This window comes from Panulirus ornatus, chromosome 16 (genome assembly GCF_036320965.1).
Source record: "Panulirus ornatus isolate Po-2019 chromosome 16, ASM3632096v1, whole genome shotgun sequence".
NCBI lineage: Eukaryota > Metazoa > Arthropoda > Malacostraca > Decapoda > Palinuridae > Panulirus > Panulirus ornatus.
In genome coordinates this window covers 2,182,023-2,197,680 of record NC_092239.1, presented here as the reverse complement: position 1 = coordinate 2,197,680, position 15,658 = coordinate 2,182,023, and the positions used below count along the sequence as shown (strand labels likewise).

The following is a 15,658-nucleotide window of genomic DNA, read 5'->3' as shown; positions in this document are numbered from 1 at the left end:
CATTTAGAATTTCCGTAAGTATTCCTCTTAGTTATGGTGTGTGTGTGTGTGTGTGTGTGTGTGTGTGTGTGTGTGTTACGTCCTCATCACTGCAATGTTTGCCACAAAATCACTTCACAGTTCCTGTCACTTGTCTTCATTGCTTTCTTTTCAATTTGCACCACATAACAGCCATTCCACCTTATTTCCCAAGACCTCTGGGAAAATTTCGTACTGCTGTTTATTTTGTCTAAACAGTCCCAGTGTCTGTCAAAGTATTGATGATGTTTTTATACTTTCTGTATACATTATATCCTTTAACTTTCACTCTGAAATTATGTTGTTATACCTTGACGCAATCACATACAGTATCTTTTAGGATTTTCATTACGGTATTACTATTTGATATTTTTGGTCCCAATTAATTACACCGTCAGAGTAATGACTTGTCATTACCATCAGCATTGTTGCTAAATTTTCTGGTGGGTGATTTACTGTAATATTGTTTTTATAGACCGACCAAAAGGATCTTTGAATAATGTCATCGTTTCTCCCATTATCTTCTCATTTGTTTCCATATTTCTTTATCTCCTGTGTTGCTTGTTGGCCCTCCAATCGTCTTCTGTTAATATCCACGTTCTGTGTGTATTCTTCCAATAACCTTTTGTTCCACCTGTTTCCATTTTGTTTCACATTTCGCTCGTACATGTTAGGTTTCCTCCACTCGTTGACACCCACTGTTTCTTGACCTTCAATTTCACATCAAATCCTCGGAATCCTGGAGCATATAAATATGTACACACACATCGCCCAGCTTACATTCACAGTGTTCATGAAAATAATGACATACCTCTGGTTGTCTGAAATCACACTTTTCTTTTGCTTTTATCACAGTCTTTTTTCATGTTGGCTTCCATTCTAGTATATTTCGTTGCATACATCAAGATGATCACATCTGCACGTTAATTTAAATCTTTCCTCTCATATTCATATTTATTTGGGGGTAATTTTATATTTCTTATGGTCTAGCTGACTTTGTTTCTTCATCCTCGTCTTTACAGTTCTCTGTATTATCCTTTCGTTTCTTACCTTGTTTGGCCTAAGTTTTACATTTTACTTTTTTTCCTTTCATCGTTAATAGCACTTCTTGCGTTTGAGCAGATTACTTGTTTTTTTCCTGCATTTCTTCACATTCACTATATTCACTATACATCATATTCGCCATCTTCGTCACTTCTTACTTTTATTGTTAAATTTTTTTCTGATTCATTTATTATTTCGCTACCGCATCACAAAGCCAGACACAACGTGGTCCTCTGTCAGATCCAACTACTGAGAGACTGGGCCATACCATACATTCATATCACACAATCTGTGCAACTCATTTTGGAGTGCTTGTATTTTTATCGATAATATCTAGATTTATATGGAAGATGAGTTTCACTCCTAATCAAATCATTACACAAATTTCCTTAGCCATATTTCTTAGCCATGTTTCTCTGCCTATAAAAGGTGTCCTCTTACTTTAGGTGAATTTTACCTCCGTATTCCCTCTGTTTCGTAGAAAGCGACTAAAAAGGGGAGGGAGCGAAGAGCTGGAACCCCCTCCCATTCCTTCCTTGTATTTCAACTTCTAAAAAAGGGAACGGAAGAAAGACCTACGCAGGGAGTGTTCTTCCTACTCGCGAGCTTTGGCTGTGATGACTGAATGTGTATGGGTGTAACCAAGATGAGAAGAGAGGGGGAGATAGGTGGTATGTTTGAAGAAAGAATCCTGGATGTTCTGGCTCTGAGTGCACATAGCTCACGGATAAAGGGAAAAAATGGTATGGAAATGTCATACAAGTAAAGTCAAGGGTTGGTGAGAAGACAAGAGTGAAGGAAGGAGTAGCACTACTCCTGAAGCAGGAGTTGTGGGAGTGTGTGATAGAGTATAAGTTAGTAAATTGTAGATTGATGTGGGTAAAATTGCAAGTGGGTGGCGAGGGATGGGTGATTAAAAAAAAAAAGTGCTAATGCACCTGGTCATGAGAAGAGGATGTATGTTTCGAAAGTGGAGGGAACATGGATAACGGGGAGACCAAATTGGAGACTGAAGGATTGAGTGAAAAAGATTATGAGGGATGGCGATCTGAACATGCAGGATGGTGAAAGGCGTGCACAGGAAAGAGTGAATTGGAACGATGGACTGAACCAGAACATGTGAAGCGTCCGGGTTAAACCATGGAAAGGTCTACGGGGAATGGTTGTGTATAGGGAGCTTTGGTTTCGGTGCATTACACGCGATAGCTAGAGAAAAGATGTGAGCGGATGTGGTCTTTCTTCTGCTCCTGGCGCTAGCTCGCAAACGCGGGAAACGGCTATCAAGAATCCTCTCTCTCTCTCTCTCTCTCTCTCTCTCTCTCTCTCTCTCTCTCTCTCTCTCTCTCTCTCTCTCTCTTTATATATATATATATATATATATATATATATATATATATATATATATATATATATATATATATATATATATATATATGTATATATATATATATATATATATATATATATATATATATATATATATATATATATATATATATTATACTTTGTCGCTGTCTCCCGCGTTAGCGAGGTAGCGCAAGGAAACAGACGAAAGAATGGCTCAACCCACCCACATACACATGTATATACAAACACGTCCACACACGCACATATACATACCTATACATCTCAACGTATACATATATATACACACAGACATATACATATATATACATGTACATAATTCATACTGTCTGCCCTTATTCCCGTCGCTACCCCGCCACACTTGAAATGACAACCCCCTCCCCCCGCATGTGCGTGAGGTAGCGCTAGGAAGAGACAACAAAGGCCACGTTCGTTCACAGTCTTTAGCTGTCATGTATAATGCACCGAAACCACAGCACCCTTTCCACATCCAGGCCCCTCAAAACTTTCCATGGTTTACCCCAGACGTTTCACATGCCCTGGTTCAATCCATTGACAGCACATCGACCCCGGTGCACCACATCGTTCCAATTCACTATTCCTTGCACGCCTTTCACCCTCCTGCATGTTCAGGCCCCGATCACTCAAGATCTTTTTCACTCCATCTTTCCACCTCCAATTTGGTCTCCCACTTCTCGTTCCCTCCACCTCTGGCACATATCCTCTTTCTCAATCTTTCCTCACTCATTCTCTCCATGTGTCTAAACCATTTCAAAACACACTCTTCTGCTCTCTCAACCACACTCTTTTCATTACCACACATCTCTCTTACCCTTTCATTACTTACTCGATCAAACCACCTCACACCACATACTGTCCTCAAACATCTCATTTCCAGCACGTGGATCCACCCTCCTCCGCACAACTCTATCTATAGCCCACGCCTCGCAACCATATAACATTGTTGGAACCACTGTTTCTTTAAACATACCCATTTTTGCTTTCCAAGATAACGTTCTCGATTTCCACACATTTTTCAAAGCTCCCAGAACTTTCGCCCCCTCCCCCATCCTATGACTCACTTCCGCTTCCATGGTTCCATCCACTGCCAAATCCACCCCCAGATATCTAAAACACTTCACTTCCAGTTTTTCTCCATTCAAACTTACCTCCCAGTTAACTTGTCCCTCAACCCTACTGTACCTAATAACCTTGCTTTTATTCACGTTTACTCTCAGCTTTCTTCTTTCACACACTTTACTAAACTCAGTCACCAGCTTCTGCAGTTTCTCACTCGAATCAGGCACCAGCGCTGTATAATCAGCGAACAACTGACTCACTTCCCAAGCTCTCTCATCCACAACAGACTGCATACTTGCCCCTCTTTCCAAAACTTTTGCATTCACCTCCCTGACAACCCCATCCATAAACAAATTAAACAACCATGGTGACATCACGCACCCCTGCCGCAAACCAACATTCACTGAGAACCAATCACTTTCCTCTCTTCCTACTCGTACACATGCCTTACATTCTCGATAAAAACTTTTCACTGCTCTAACAACTTGCATACCACACCATATATTCTTAATACCTTCCACAGAGCATCTCTATCAACTCTTATCATATGCCTTCTCCAGATCCATAAATGCTTCGTACAAATCCATTTGTTTTTCTAAGTATTTCTCACATACATTCTTCAAAGCAAACACCTGATCCACGCATCCTCTACCACTTCTGAAACCACAACAGCTCTTCACCAATCTGATGCTCTGTACATGCCTTCACCCTCTCAATCAATACCCCCCCATAAAATTTCCCAGGAATACTCAACAAACTTATACCTCTGTAGTTTGAGCACTCACTTTTATCCCCTTTGCCTTTGTACAATGGCACTATGCAAGCATTGGACAAATTAATGTTTTCCCTTTTTAATTGTCTGCACACTTTATGTTCTGTTCTTTTTCACACTCAACTGTTGGGTATGTCTTCATGATATTTTCAAGCCAAATTGTCCTAATTGTCTTCTTGTTCTCCTAAATCCAGGCTTTAGTTCGTTGGTTCACTGCACACTTTGCGTTTGTTTGCTTTTCATGTATTGATACACCACTTTTTTCTACGTAATCAGCGCAACTCTCTACATCTTATTTATTTCTTGTTTGATTCTCAAACGGAGAAACTTCTTAATTCACACAAACTTTGCTCTTTGCAGTGGCCCTTTAGCTGCTACAGTAGAAGATTCGTTTGACATGCTTAGCAGTAAAATACATCAGTAAATATTAGTAATGATAATATTCACAACAGTATTGGAGTTCCCTATGTGCTAGTTTATGTTTAAAAGTATTGACAATCGCACGAAATGACAGTAGGTGGTTAGTGAAAAGTATAACATACAGCCTGAGTCATTAGAAGAGCACTACAGTCCTTAAATGGTCATCACATGCTTCATTTAGATACAAAATATTTCACATCAACAACAATGATAATATATAACTAATTTTACTAAAAGCTTTACATATGAACTGCGATTTACCAATCATGACCCACATGATGTGAAGAAAGCGGTTTAAGCCCAATGTGTACACTCAAATTCGTGGAGAAACATAGCCACCAATGAAATAATTATAAATTGGTAATTAAATGAATATACAAAAAGATGAGAATGTGGATAAATAAGGTTTATGTTTTGAAAATTACAAATACATGAATGAACAGTTTTCCTAGCAATAGGTATTCCTGAGCCTCAGCCGACACCTTTGATAAACTAGTTAGTACAGAGGGTTTAGAGGTAGCCCGAGAACCTAGGGGCTTTTTTAGATTAATCTACTGACAACTTACAAAAGTAAGTTCTCTAAATAAACTTCACAAAAACTTTTCAATCTTGATTATAAGTACAGCTGTGAGGCCTGTGGATGTTGATATATGACCGTACGGCATAATGACTCATGAAGTGTACCTCAAGAACACTCGCATGGTTGCTACCAGACACTGGTCTGGGACCACGAAACTATTCATGGTAGCAAACTGACACAAGTCTAGGACCACTAACCTCTGTTTAGTAGCTACCAGCCACGGTTCTAGGACCATGAACCTTGGTATGGAAGCTACCATCCACGGTCCTGGGCCCACGAATCTCCTTATGGTAGCTGCCAGCCAAGGCCCTGGGCCCACGAATCCCCGTATGTTTGTAATCACACGGGCGTGGGACCACACAGCCATATTGTACCTACCAGGCACGGGATTAGGACCACGAACCTCCGTTTGGTAACTACCAGACACGGCACTGGACCATGAATCTCCATATGATAGCGACCAGGCACGGGTCTAGGATGGCGAACCTCCGTATGGTAAGTTCCAGACACGGGCCTGAGACCATGAACCTCCGTATGGTAGCTACCAGATACGAGTCTGGGACCACGAACCTCCATATAGCAGCTATCAGACACGGCTCTAGGACCACGAACCTTCATATGGTTGCTGTTTCAGACATGGGCATGAAACCACAAACCTCCATTTGGTAGATATATACAAGCCTGGGACCACGAATTTCCGTATGATAGCTACCAGTTATTTGCTAGATATCCTGAAAATTATTATGGTTGCTCCTATACATAATCATAAGTTCTTAATTGGCTGAATGGTAGTTACCATAATGTGTCCCTTCAGAGCATTGGGCGATTGGGGTTTCCTTGTAGACTTAAGATGATAAAACCACCTGGTTTCCATTCAATGATATCAGCATAGCTGAGTCACGCTGAGAACCATTATTCTTTATCATAATGTATCTGTCATTTAGATGAATAGCATATTACCTCCAGTATGATTTCCTGGTAACCTAGTAACCTGTCATGCATCTAGTATCTGTTCTTCCTTCTAGTACCCTGTCTTCCTTCTAGCACTTTATCCTTCTTTTAGCACCACTTTCTTCATAATACGATCTTCCTATTATTATTTCTCCCTCGTAGCACCCTGTCTTAATTCTTGTACCATGTCTTTCTAATAATATCCCTCCTTTCTAGTATCTTGTCTTCTTCTTGATAGGCTTTCTTCCTTCTTGGTACACTTTTCTTAATATTCTCTCTCTCTCTCTCTCTCTCTCTCTCTCTCTCTCTCTCTCTCTCTCTCTCTCTCTCTCTCTCATACTTCCCATTGGGTGGGAGGTGAGGGTGTGTTGGTCCCAGTCTGCTGCAGGGGGTATTGTGGCCAAGCTACCAAGATGGCTGATGAGTGTAGGCTTGACACTGCTGGTAGTAAGGTCTCCTAATGATGAATGGCTTTGTCCACTTAACAAATCCATGCAGCTTAATCAGACTGTGGCTCTTTCCTTCTTGTACAGAATTTTAGTTAAGGATCTTTCCCTCTGTGCCAAGTTGGCTTGAGCAGTATTTCTTCCCACCATCCTCATCATTCACAGCCTCTCAAGAGTCCTCACTCATCGAGCCTTCCTCACTCACTCCCCTATTCTTCTGTCAACCCAACACACTTATGGTTTGGTTTTATTTTTGCTATTCAGTCTCTGCATAACCCTTTTCCCTAATTTTATTACCAAACCAGTAGTTCAGGATTCACTCAGTTGAAGATCCAAGACTCAGCCCATTACCCCCTCATCAGGAGGTCCAAATCCAACTGTATAATGATCTTGCTCACACTTAGTGTCCATCAATCAAGAATGGTAAGGATTACCTTCCAGTAGCTCTTACTGTTTCTTATTTCCTCTCTTCAGTGGTGATTGTGCATAACCTCTTCATGGTGAAGAAGTGAAGGTTCTGCACTTGTATCCACATATCATGCAACTCCTTTACCTTCACCAACCCACTTGGGAATCTTCCCAAAACTGATTCGTGATTTGTTTTCCATCCATAGCGTCATCTTGTTTGTTCTCATGTTCACCTCTTCAGCCTTCTGCTTCACCTGCAACATTGTCTCCAATGTTCCCAAACTTACTTTTCTGTCACCACACTTAATTCCATTTTCATCAAAACTTGCACCCTCCTTCTCATCCTTGGGTGTTCACACCCTGGTGTTTATTCCCCCCTCACTGGCCCATCATTGCATACTTGACACTGCACTGGAAGCATGATTTTTGTTGGTAATTCCTTACCTGATTCCTCATAAACCCTGCCCAGACAACTACTACTTAATGCTACCAGTCATCCTCCTACATATTTACTGTAAATATGTAGGTTAGTACACCTATATTATCTTCATCAGTAGTAGAAGCTATAAATTACACACAATCACATTTCCTTTGAAAAACTGCTGCCCAGCACATGCTGTGGTTCCTTTATCTCCTATGAATCCCTGGCATGACTTCCTCCCACACATCAAACTACTGCTGCTGCTGCACTAGCTCCTTTCCCTCGTCTTCTTCCCTTCCAGAACTGTTATCTCTTTGTACACACCCAGTTCCACGGTTAGCTACCCTCATGCCCTCTCTCCACACATTATATTGTAATGTGTGAAAAAAGTATGAATGCATTTTTTACACCTTTTTCTTTGTTTGGTGTGTTATATTTCCTCATACTCTAATTCAGTATCATTAGATTAAGTTTCACCTTTATCATTCTCTCATCTCCTCACCTCAAAAGGGTATCATTGCTTTTGTCCCTTATGAAGTCACTATTGGCCACATTTGAGATGTTATTCTGATTTCACTTGCCTAACAGGACACAAGATACGAGATGACCCCCTTCTCTTGGTACCCATCCTGTCACACCCCTTTAGTCTCTAGAGGCAGATGTAATACAGCTTAGGAGGAGGAACCCCTTTCATGTCCCCATCTTCTGGTAAACTACTGTCAATTGGCTTATGAAGTCCCCAGAATTAAGAATATAACACACACTATATTCTCTTGGACAATTGAAGTACTTCAGAACAACCTTGAAAAGAATCACTGATTAGATTTATAAAGCTTTGGGAGTGGAAATCAGTCTGTATGTGGTTGAAAGTAACATGGCTGAAGAATGCATACTAAGTTTTTGGAAGGTGGTTTTCTGAACATAAAAGCTTAAGGAAAGTGCTGCAGCATTTACAATTTTACAGCATATAGCTTAGTTTATGTCAAGCTTTTAGTGCAGATATTTATGCAAACAAAGCTTGAGGAATATGGGTAAAATGCACAAAAAGCTATGATACTGGTTTTGTTGATGAAAAAGCTTTTGCACTTAGTTTCATGCATATATAGCTTATGGCACTTCATTCCATGCAAACAGACTTATGAGTCACTGCTGAGTAAAGCTTATGAGTGTTTCTTACAGAGTTTATGTGTCAAGAGGTGATTCCCATAAGTCCACGATATGGAAGTTAGTGAACACACAGATAAACCAAAACTTACACAAAACAAACTACACAGTGCAGAGTCAAAGTGCACACAAGCAAAGTGAACAACTCAAGAGTTATCATACAAATTTAGTACAAAAAAGTTTGTAAGGCTTAGTTCATACCGAGTTCACAATACATAATTTCAAGAAAATTTATTGTTTAGCTCACATTAAGTTCACAAGATAAAAGTTTAAGAAAATTATAGTTTACTTTTTTCTACGTTCATTAGATTTGTTTAACAAAATTTATAACTTTTAATTCATCCTAACTTTACTGGACATGAGTTTATATACTTTAGTTCCATTTGAGTTTACACAATACAGATTTAGAAAAGAAAGAAAAAAGTGATGGAAAGAAGAATTGCTATAAGAGTGAACAGATAACATGATATATGGAGAGGGTAAGTGAGACAGGGAAAGAGAAAAGTGAAGGAACTGGCACATACTGTTATGTAGATGAAGGATTGGAGTATAGGAGACAGGAAAAAGTCTACAATAGGCATGAAAGTATAAAATTCAAGAAACTTTTCATGAAGGAAATTATTGCTATCAGTACTTTGGGGATGCAGTGATGTTCATTAGAAAGGAGAGACACAGTGAGTTACATCAGGAAGGAGAGACATGGTATAGTACAGCAGATAAAAGCTGTGCATGGTGTAGGGAGGATAATGGTTAGCATTTTATGCGGGTGAGATACATCATAGGGACCTCTCGATTTATATGTATCTGATTTACACCATTTTGATTATTACACATTTGATCCATTAGATTTTTTTTATTTACACGGGCTTATGTTTGGAATAACATAATCATCATTGGGCTGGCACTGCTAATGCCATGCAGAAAGCATGCATACACATAGCGTGGGTACAGTCTATAGTCATGGGGTGCTGCATTATTTTATGCTGTACTATACTGTATATTGCACCTGTTTTGTCCCATACATTATGCCTCCAAAGCATCTCAAAAGTCCTCCTGGTGCTAAGAGGCATAAGGCCATCACCACTAACATTAAAATGAATGTGCTCAAATGTTTTGAAAGAGTTAAATGAACAACTGACATTAAGTTTGCCTTTGAACGTAGTGAATCTACTTTATAGACAATTCATGATAATGCAGAGATTAAGGGGTGACAATAATGGAACATCAGTCAGTGCATCTAAGACCTCATACAGTGGCTTATCTAGGGTATGGCAGGTGGGGTAGGTGCCCTGAGCAACACTTGAAGAGGGGTGCCACTCAACTGGTTTGTTTTTTTGACATATGCTACCCAATTGACATTTTTAACGGTTTGGTTTTGAGATGAAAAAGAAACTCATTTACATTTCAACTATAGTAATATTTTGCTAGTATCAGTTGTGTTACTGCTTCTATGTTACAATTTTGATCAAATAAGTCTTTTACTTTAAATCTTTAAGAGTTTATATGAATTCAAGTTTGGCCTAACTCTTTAACAGTTTAAAATTACACTGTATATATTTTTATACACATCCACTGTATGTGCATTTTTGATCAAGCCAGGGGTGCAATTTCAGTGCTTGCCATAGGCGCTATTTTCCCTAGATACGCCTCTGAATAGTTAGGGGTATTTTTTAGCTCAAAATACTTTTTGTTTCAAAACTGAAAGATAAGATATTCAATCACTTCTATACTTGAAAAAAATCATGGAAAATATATCATAACTCTCTTATTTACTGATACTCATTGAATACAATGCAATGGAGCAGAAATATTTCAAAATTGACTTCACTTAACAGCTTAATTAGGTGTCATTAAGAGGACTAAACATTATTTTAATACTATATATGTATTCAGCATGGAAAATACTTCTTATAATGAGTTTTTAAAGGAAACCTTTTCTTTTCTGAGAAAAATACCAAAAATTGAAGGTTCAGGGTATTTTTTTTAGCTCCAAAAACTTTTTGTTTCAGAATTGAAAGATAAGATATTCAAACACCTCTATACTTGAAATAATCATGGTTAACATATCATAATGCTCTCAGTTACCGATACATACCTAGTAAATAAGATCCAAAAGGATCAAAAGATATTTTAAAATCAATTATATTTAACACCTTCATTGAGTGTCACTAAGATGACTAAACGGTATTTTAACACCATATTTGTATTCAACATGAAAAATATTTCTTATGATAAGTTTTTAAAGGAAATCTTTTTTCTGAGAAAAATACCAGGGCATTTTTTAGCTGAAAAAACTTTTTGTTTCAAAATTGAAAGATAAGGTATTCAAACACTTCTACACTTAAAGAATAGTGGAAAATATATCATAATGCTGATACATACTCAGTAAATACAATGCAAGGGAATAAAGAATATCTATAAATTGACTTCATTTAACAGCTTAATTAAATGTCATGAAGATGACTAAATGATATTTTAACACCAGATTTGCATTCAGCATGAAAAATACTTCCTATAATGAGTTTTTAAAGGAAATCAATTTTTCTGAATTTTCTATGAAAAATACCAAAAATTGAAGATTTTTTAGCTCAAAAAAACTTTTTGCTTCAAAATTTAAAGACAAGATATTCAGACATCTCTGTACTTGAAATGATTATGGAACACATATCATGATGCAAAGGATCAGAAAATATTTTAAGATTGACATCATTTAACAGCTTAATTGAATGTCATAACAACAACTAAACGATATTTTAACACCAGTTTTGTATTCAGCATGAAAAACACTTCTTATAATGACTTTTCAATGAAATCTATTTTTCTGAGAAAAATGCCAAAAATTCAGGATATTTTTAGCTCAAAAAGCTTTTTGTTTCTAAATTGAAAGATAAGATCTTCAAACACTTCTATACTTGAAATAATCATGAAAAATATGTCATAATGCTCTTAGTTACCCATACATACTCAGTAAATAAGATGCAAAGGAACAGAAATATTTTAAGATTGACTTCATTTAACAGCTTAATTAGGTGTCATAAAGAGGACTAAACGTTATTTTAACACCAGATTTGTAGTCAGCATGAAAAATACTTCTTATAATGAGTTTTTAAAGGAAATCTTACTTTCTGAGAAAAATACCAAAAGTTGAAGGTACTAGTTACAGTGGAGTATCTAAGGTAGGGCAGGTGCCCTGGGCGCTACTCAAAGGGGGGGGTGCCACTCAACAGGTTTGTTTTTTGACATATGATACCCAATTGACATTTTTAGCAGTTTGGTTTTTGAGATAAAAAGAAACTCACCTACTTTTCAACTATAGTAATATTTTGCTACTATCAGTTGCATTATCACTTCTACGTTACAATTTTGATCAAATAAGACTTTAACTTTAAGTCTTTAAGAGTTTATATAAATCCAAGTTTGGCCCAACTCTTCAACAGTTTATAATTACACTGTATATATTTTCATTTACATCCACTGTATGTACATTTGTAATCAAGCCAGTGGTGCAATTTCTGTGCTTGCCATAGGCACTATTTCCCCTAGATATGCCCCTGACCTCATATTCCCAAAGTTCAATAATGGAGAGAATGGAGCGAATGTATATTGTAGTATTTTATACCTCTGGGTACTTGTCTACTGTAGTTTTTCACAAGTATAACACTCATTACTGTTTTATTGATAGTGAAAACTCCTAATCACCATTACTTACATTATATGTTTTACACTACCATTTTTAACAATGTAACTGTTGTGTACATCGAGAGGTCCTTTTACTATGATGTAGAGGGAAAAACAGGAATAGGGTGTGTTGAAGGATGAAAGCAAGATAGATAGATAAAACGTCATGAGCCTTGCTTTAAAAAGTTCAGGTAACTTACTGAGGTAACCTTGACAAGGGAAACCAAAGGATGGCAGATGTAGAACCTCTGGTTGTACTCTTAATCCACCAATAGCCAGATATGACATCTGCCACTCCATCCATGCCATTTGACATCTCTGTGATTGTCATCCTTTCTCTGTCACGTTTGGCAACTACACAAACAAAAATGTACAGACTTTACCTGATCAGGTGATTCTGGTGATGTTTTCCTGTTGTCACTGCAAACAGTAGAGGAATCATGGTTTTCATGCCTCTCATCAGACGTATGAGGGTTCTCTGTCTTCTCTTCATGTATACCCTGGTTCTCTGGCCAGTCAGCAGACTCAAATTCACTCGGGTTGTATGAACTGTCAGCAGACATACAATGATTCTCTGACCTGTCATCAGACATGCTATGGAATCTGCTAGCAGATAAATCTGGGAGCTGTGACCTATTAGAAGATATATTTGTTCCCTGCAGCTTGTCATCAGACACTGCTTTACTTATTGCATCATTCTGTGACCTACCAGTGGCTGCATCATTATTCTGTAACCAGTCAGAAAATATTTCTTCATTCTGTGGTTTGTCAGTAGGCACACACTGGCTCTGTGATGTGTAAGAATATATATCTTTCACCTGTACCCTGTCAGCAATCATATCCTGGTTCTGTAACCTCTCAAGCTTAGCATCTCTAAAAGTCTGAGAATCTCTCATGAGTTTCAGAGAAGAATCTATGTAAATGCTACGAGGAGCCACAGTGGGCTTGATACTGGAAAGCTTAGGCCTGGCACCATGATAATCATTGTATAACTGATTTTCTGAAGACAGTAATGAATTAGCAGCAATTGAATCACAGCATGAGGATACAGATTTCATCTCCTGGTCAGAGCAAAGGCTCGAACTATCCTTTCTTTCTGGTAGTTGAGGTGGAGGACCATCAGGGAACTCCATCACGTAATCTGAGTTGAGTCCACGCAAAATTTGTCCTTCATCAGAATTTTCATCCAAGGAATCAGTCATGTGATTTTTTGTACCGGACCTTAACCATCCCTTGGAAGTTACCACCTCAATATCTTTCTCATTCTTTTTACATATCTCAGTCAGTGATGTGCATCCCTGGTCACTGCCACATTTACATCCTGGTCCAAAAGGAGCCCCTTTCTCATCTGCCTTTTCCTTGAAAAATATTTCTTTTGTCCCAGTAATTAAGTACATGTCACTGAAGCCTTCAACTTCAGTTAAGAGAGAATAGTCTCGTGTGGAACTGTTGTTGTATGGGCCTTGCATACTCTTACATTTGTCTTGATCCAAAAGAGATGGAGAAGTTAGTCTTGGAATTGTAGAATTTTGATTACTTTTATTCTTATGAAGGTTGTGAGGAGGTGATGGAACCACTGGAGGCCCTGAATCATCACAGGTAGTAGTGTGCACCCACATGTTCTCTCCACCAAAAGATTTACATTGTTGAAGTTGATACTTTGCATCAGTGAGTTTGCCAGTGGAATCTTTTACAGCAGGAGAGGAATTACACAGGCTTATAGTACTCTGTTGCAGAGATAAACTTGGTTCCAGTTTATGCTTTACTTTCACATTTGACATTACTTCCCAGGAGTGTCTCTTTTTTAACCCCTGACATTTAACAGGTACTCTTATGGGTAAGATGGGTTTGTTAGTGTGCCCACCAATGGTGTCAGAACTGGAGGTCCAGAATGGTCTTTTAGGCACTGGTGGCTTACTAGAATCGTGTTCCATGTTCAGAAAGGGTCTTTTAGTCATGGGTGGCTCACCACAAGCATTCGGTCTCTTGTCCAAATAGGGACTATTGGGGTAAGTGTGTGGAAGTTCTGTGTCAAGTCCTCTGAGCACAGGAACTCTCCTTGGTAAGGAGGGGACTTCAAGTATATCCATTTTCTTTGTCACATGGCCTTTGTTAGACATTTGGCTTACATCAATAAAGTCAGGCTCACAAGTTTTAAATGGTCTTCTTGGTACATCTGGGGCATCAGTCAAGTTACATCCATCAGTCATAAGTACTTCAGTATCTTGCCTAGGAATTAAGTTTATATAAAGACCAGTGTTTGGTCGTCTAGGAACTGGAGGTGCTTTGATCATGTCAAAACTGCTGTCTGTAAATGTTGATGTGTTAGGTGTATTTGTTACTTCAGTCAAATTTAAACTATTTGATTGTGGTCTGTAAGACAAACTCAGCCCACTGAAAGAAGATACTGTACTGCTTGCATCTAATGCTGTATTCATACTTGGAACATCACAGAAATCAGTAGCTTTATGATTCCCTTCATAATCTTCTGGTGGAGTGGGACACCGGGACTTTCTTGCTACACGTACAATCTGATCCTTCCCCGAGCTCTGCCTACTCCTTACATTCTCAGGTTCCTGGGCCACTGGATCCTTTGGAGGGTGATTCTTATCTTTCCTGGAGGTCTGTAATCATGCACATGCACCCATGCTTAACACATCCTATCATGCACTATTAATGTATCTTATGGCATGACACTGCTGGCTATAGCAAATTCTTTCACCCATTCACTGAATTCTGCCTTATATTAGTGTTTTCCACTGCAGTAAGAAAGCTCTTATTCATCAAAATATGCACCTTTTACAACTAACTTTTTATTACTTAATTTGTTAATAAATACATATGAGAGAAATCTTATGTATTTTAGAAAGTCAACAGTATAAACTATTAAAAGTATTCATGCTCATACTGTAATAGCCAAGAATTACAATGTTTTGAGGCAAATTTCAGTGACACATGGAACATTTATTGGGTGACTGAATAAATATCATTAAACTACAATACTTTCTGCAGGCAAAATAATTTGGAAGTTGTAATTACTGAGATTTACAAGTGTAAGTAATATGAAAAGAATATTCAAGATAAACTGCCAGTATTTCAGGCATTTTGACTATTAAAACATTTCTATTGCTTATAAAAGTCTTGAGCACCATTGTCAGCATAATCTACCATTGCTCTCTTCAAGTGTTTTCAGAAATTTTAAGAGGGGTTCCTGCAAGACCAATCTTGGTTTCATAATGCAAAACATAATATGATATATATTCATGAGAATGCACATATAAAAAGATGGATGAATCTTTTATAATCTTGAA

The 15,658-nt window shown here is 38.1% G+C and overlaps 1 protein-coding gene across 1 annotated transcript in view; it reads right to left on the bottom strand.

The window, feature by feature from the left end:
- Nucleotides 1–15,221, bottom strand: part of LOC139754021 (uncharacterized) — a 33,223-nt gene extending 18,002 nt beyond the window's left edge. The window contains exon 1 of the mRNA XM_071670992.1: nt 12,731–15,221. Coding sequence (XP_071527093.1) covers nt 12,731–14,785 — 2,055 coding nt within the window. The 5' untranslated portion in view covers nt 14,786–15,221. The remainder of the gene's footprint in view (nt 1–12,730) is intronic.
- Between the last annotated feature and the right edge of the window lie 437 nt (nt 15,222–15,658).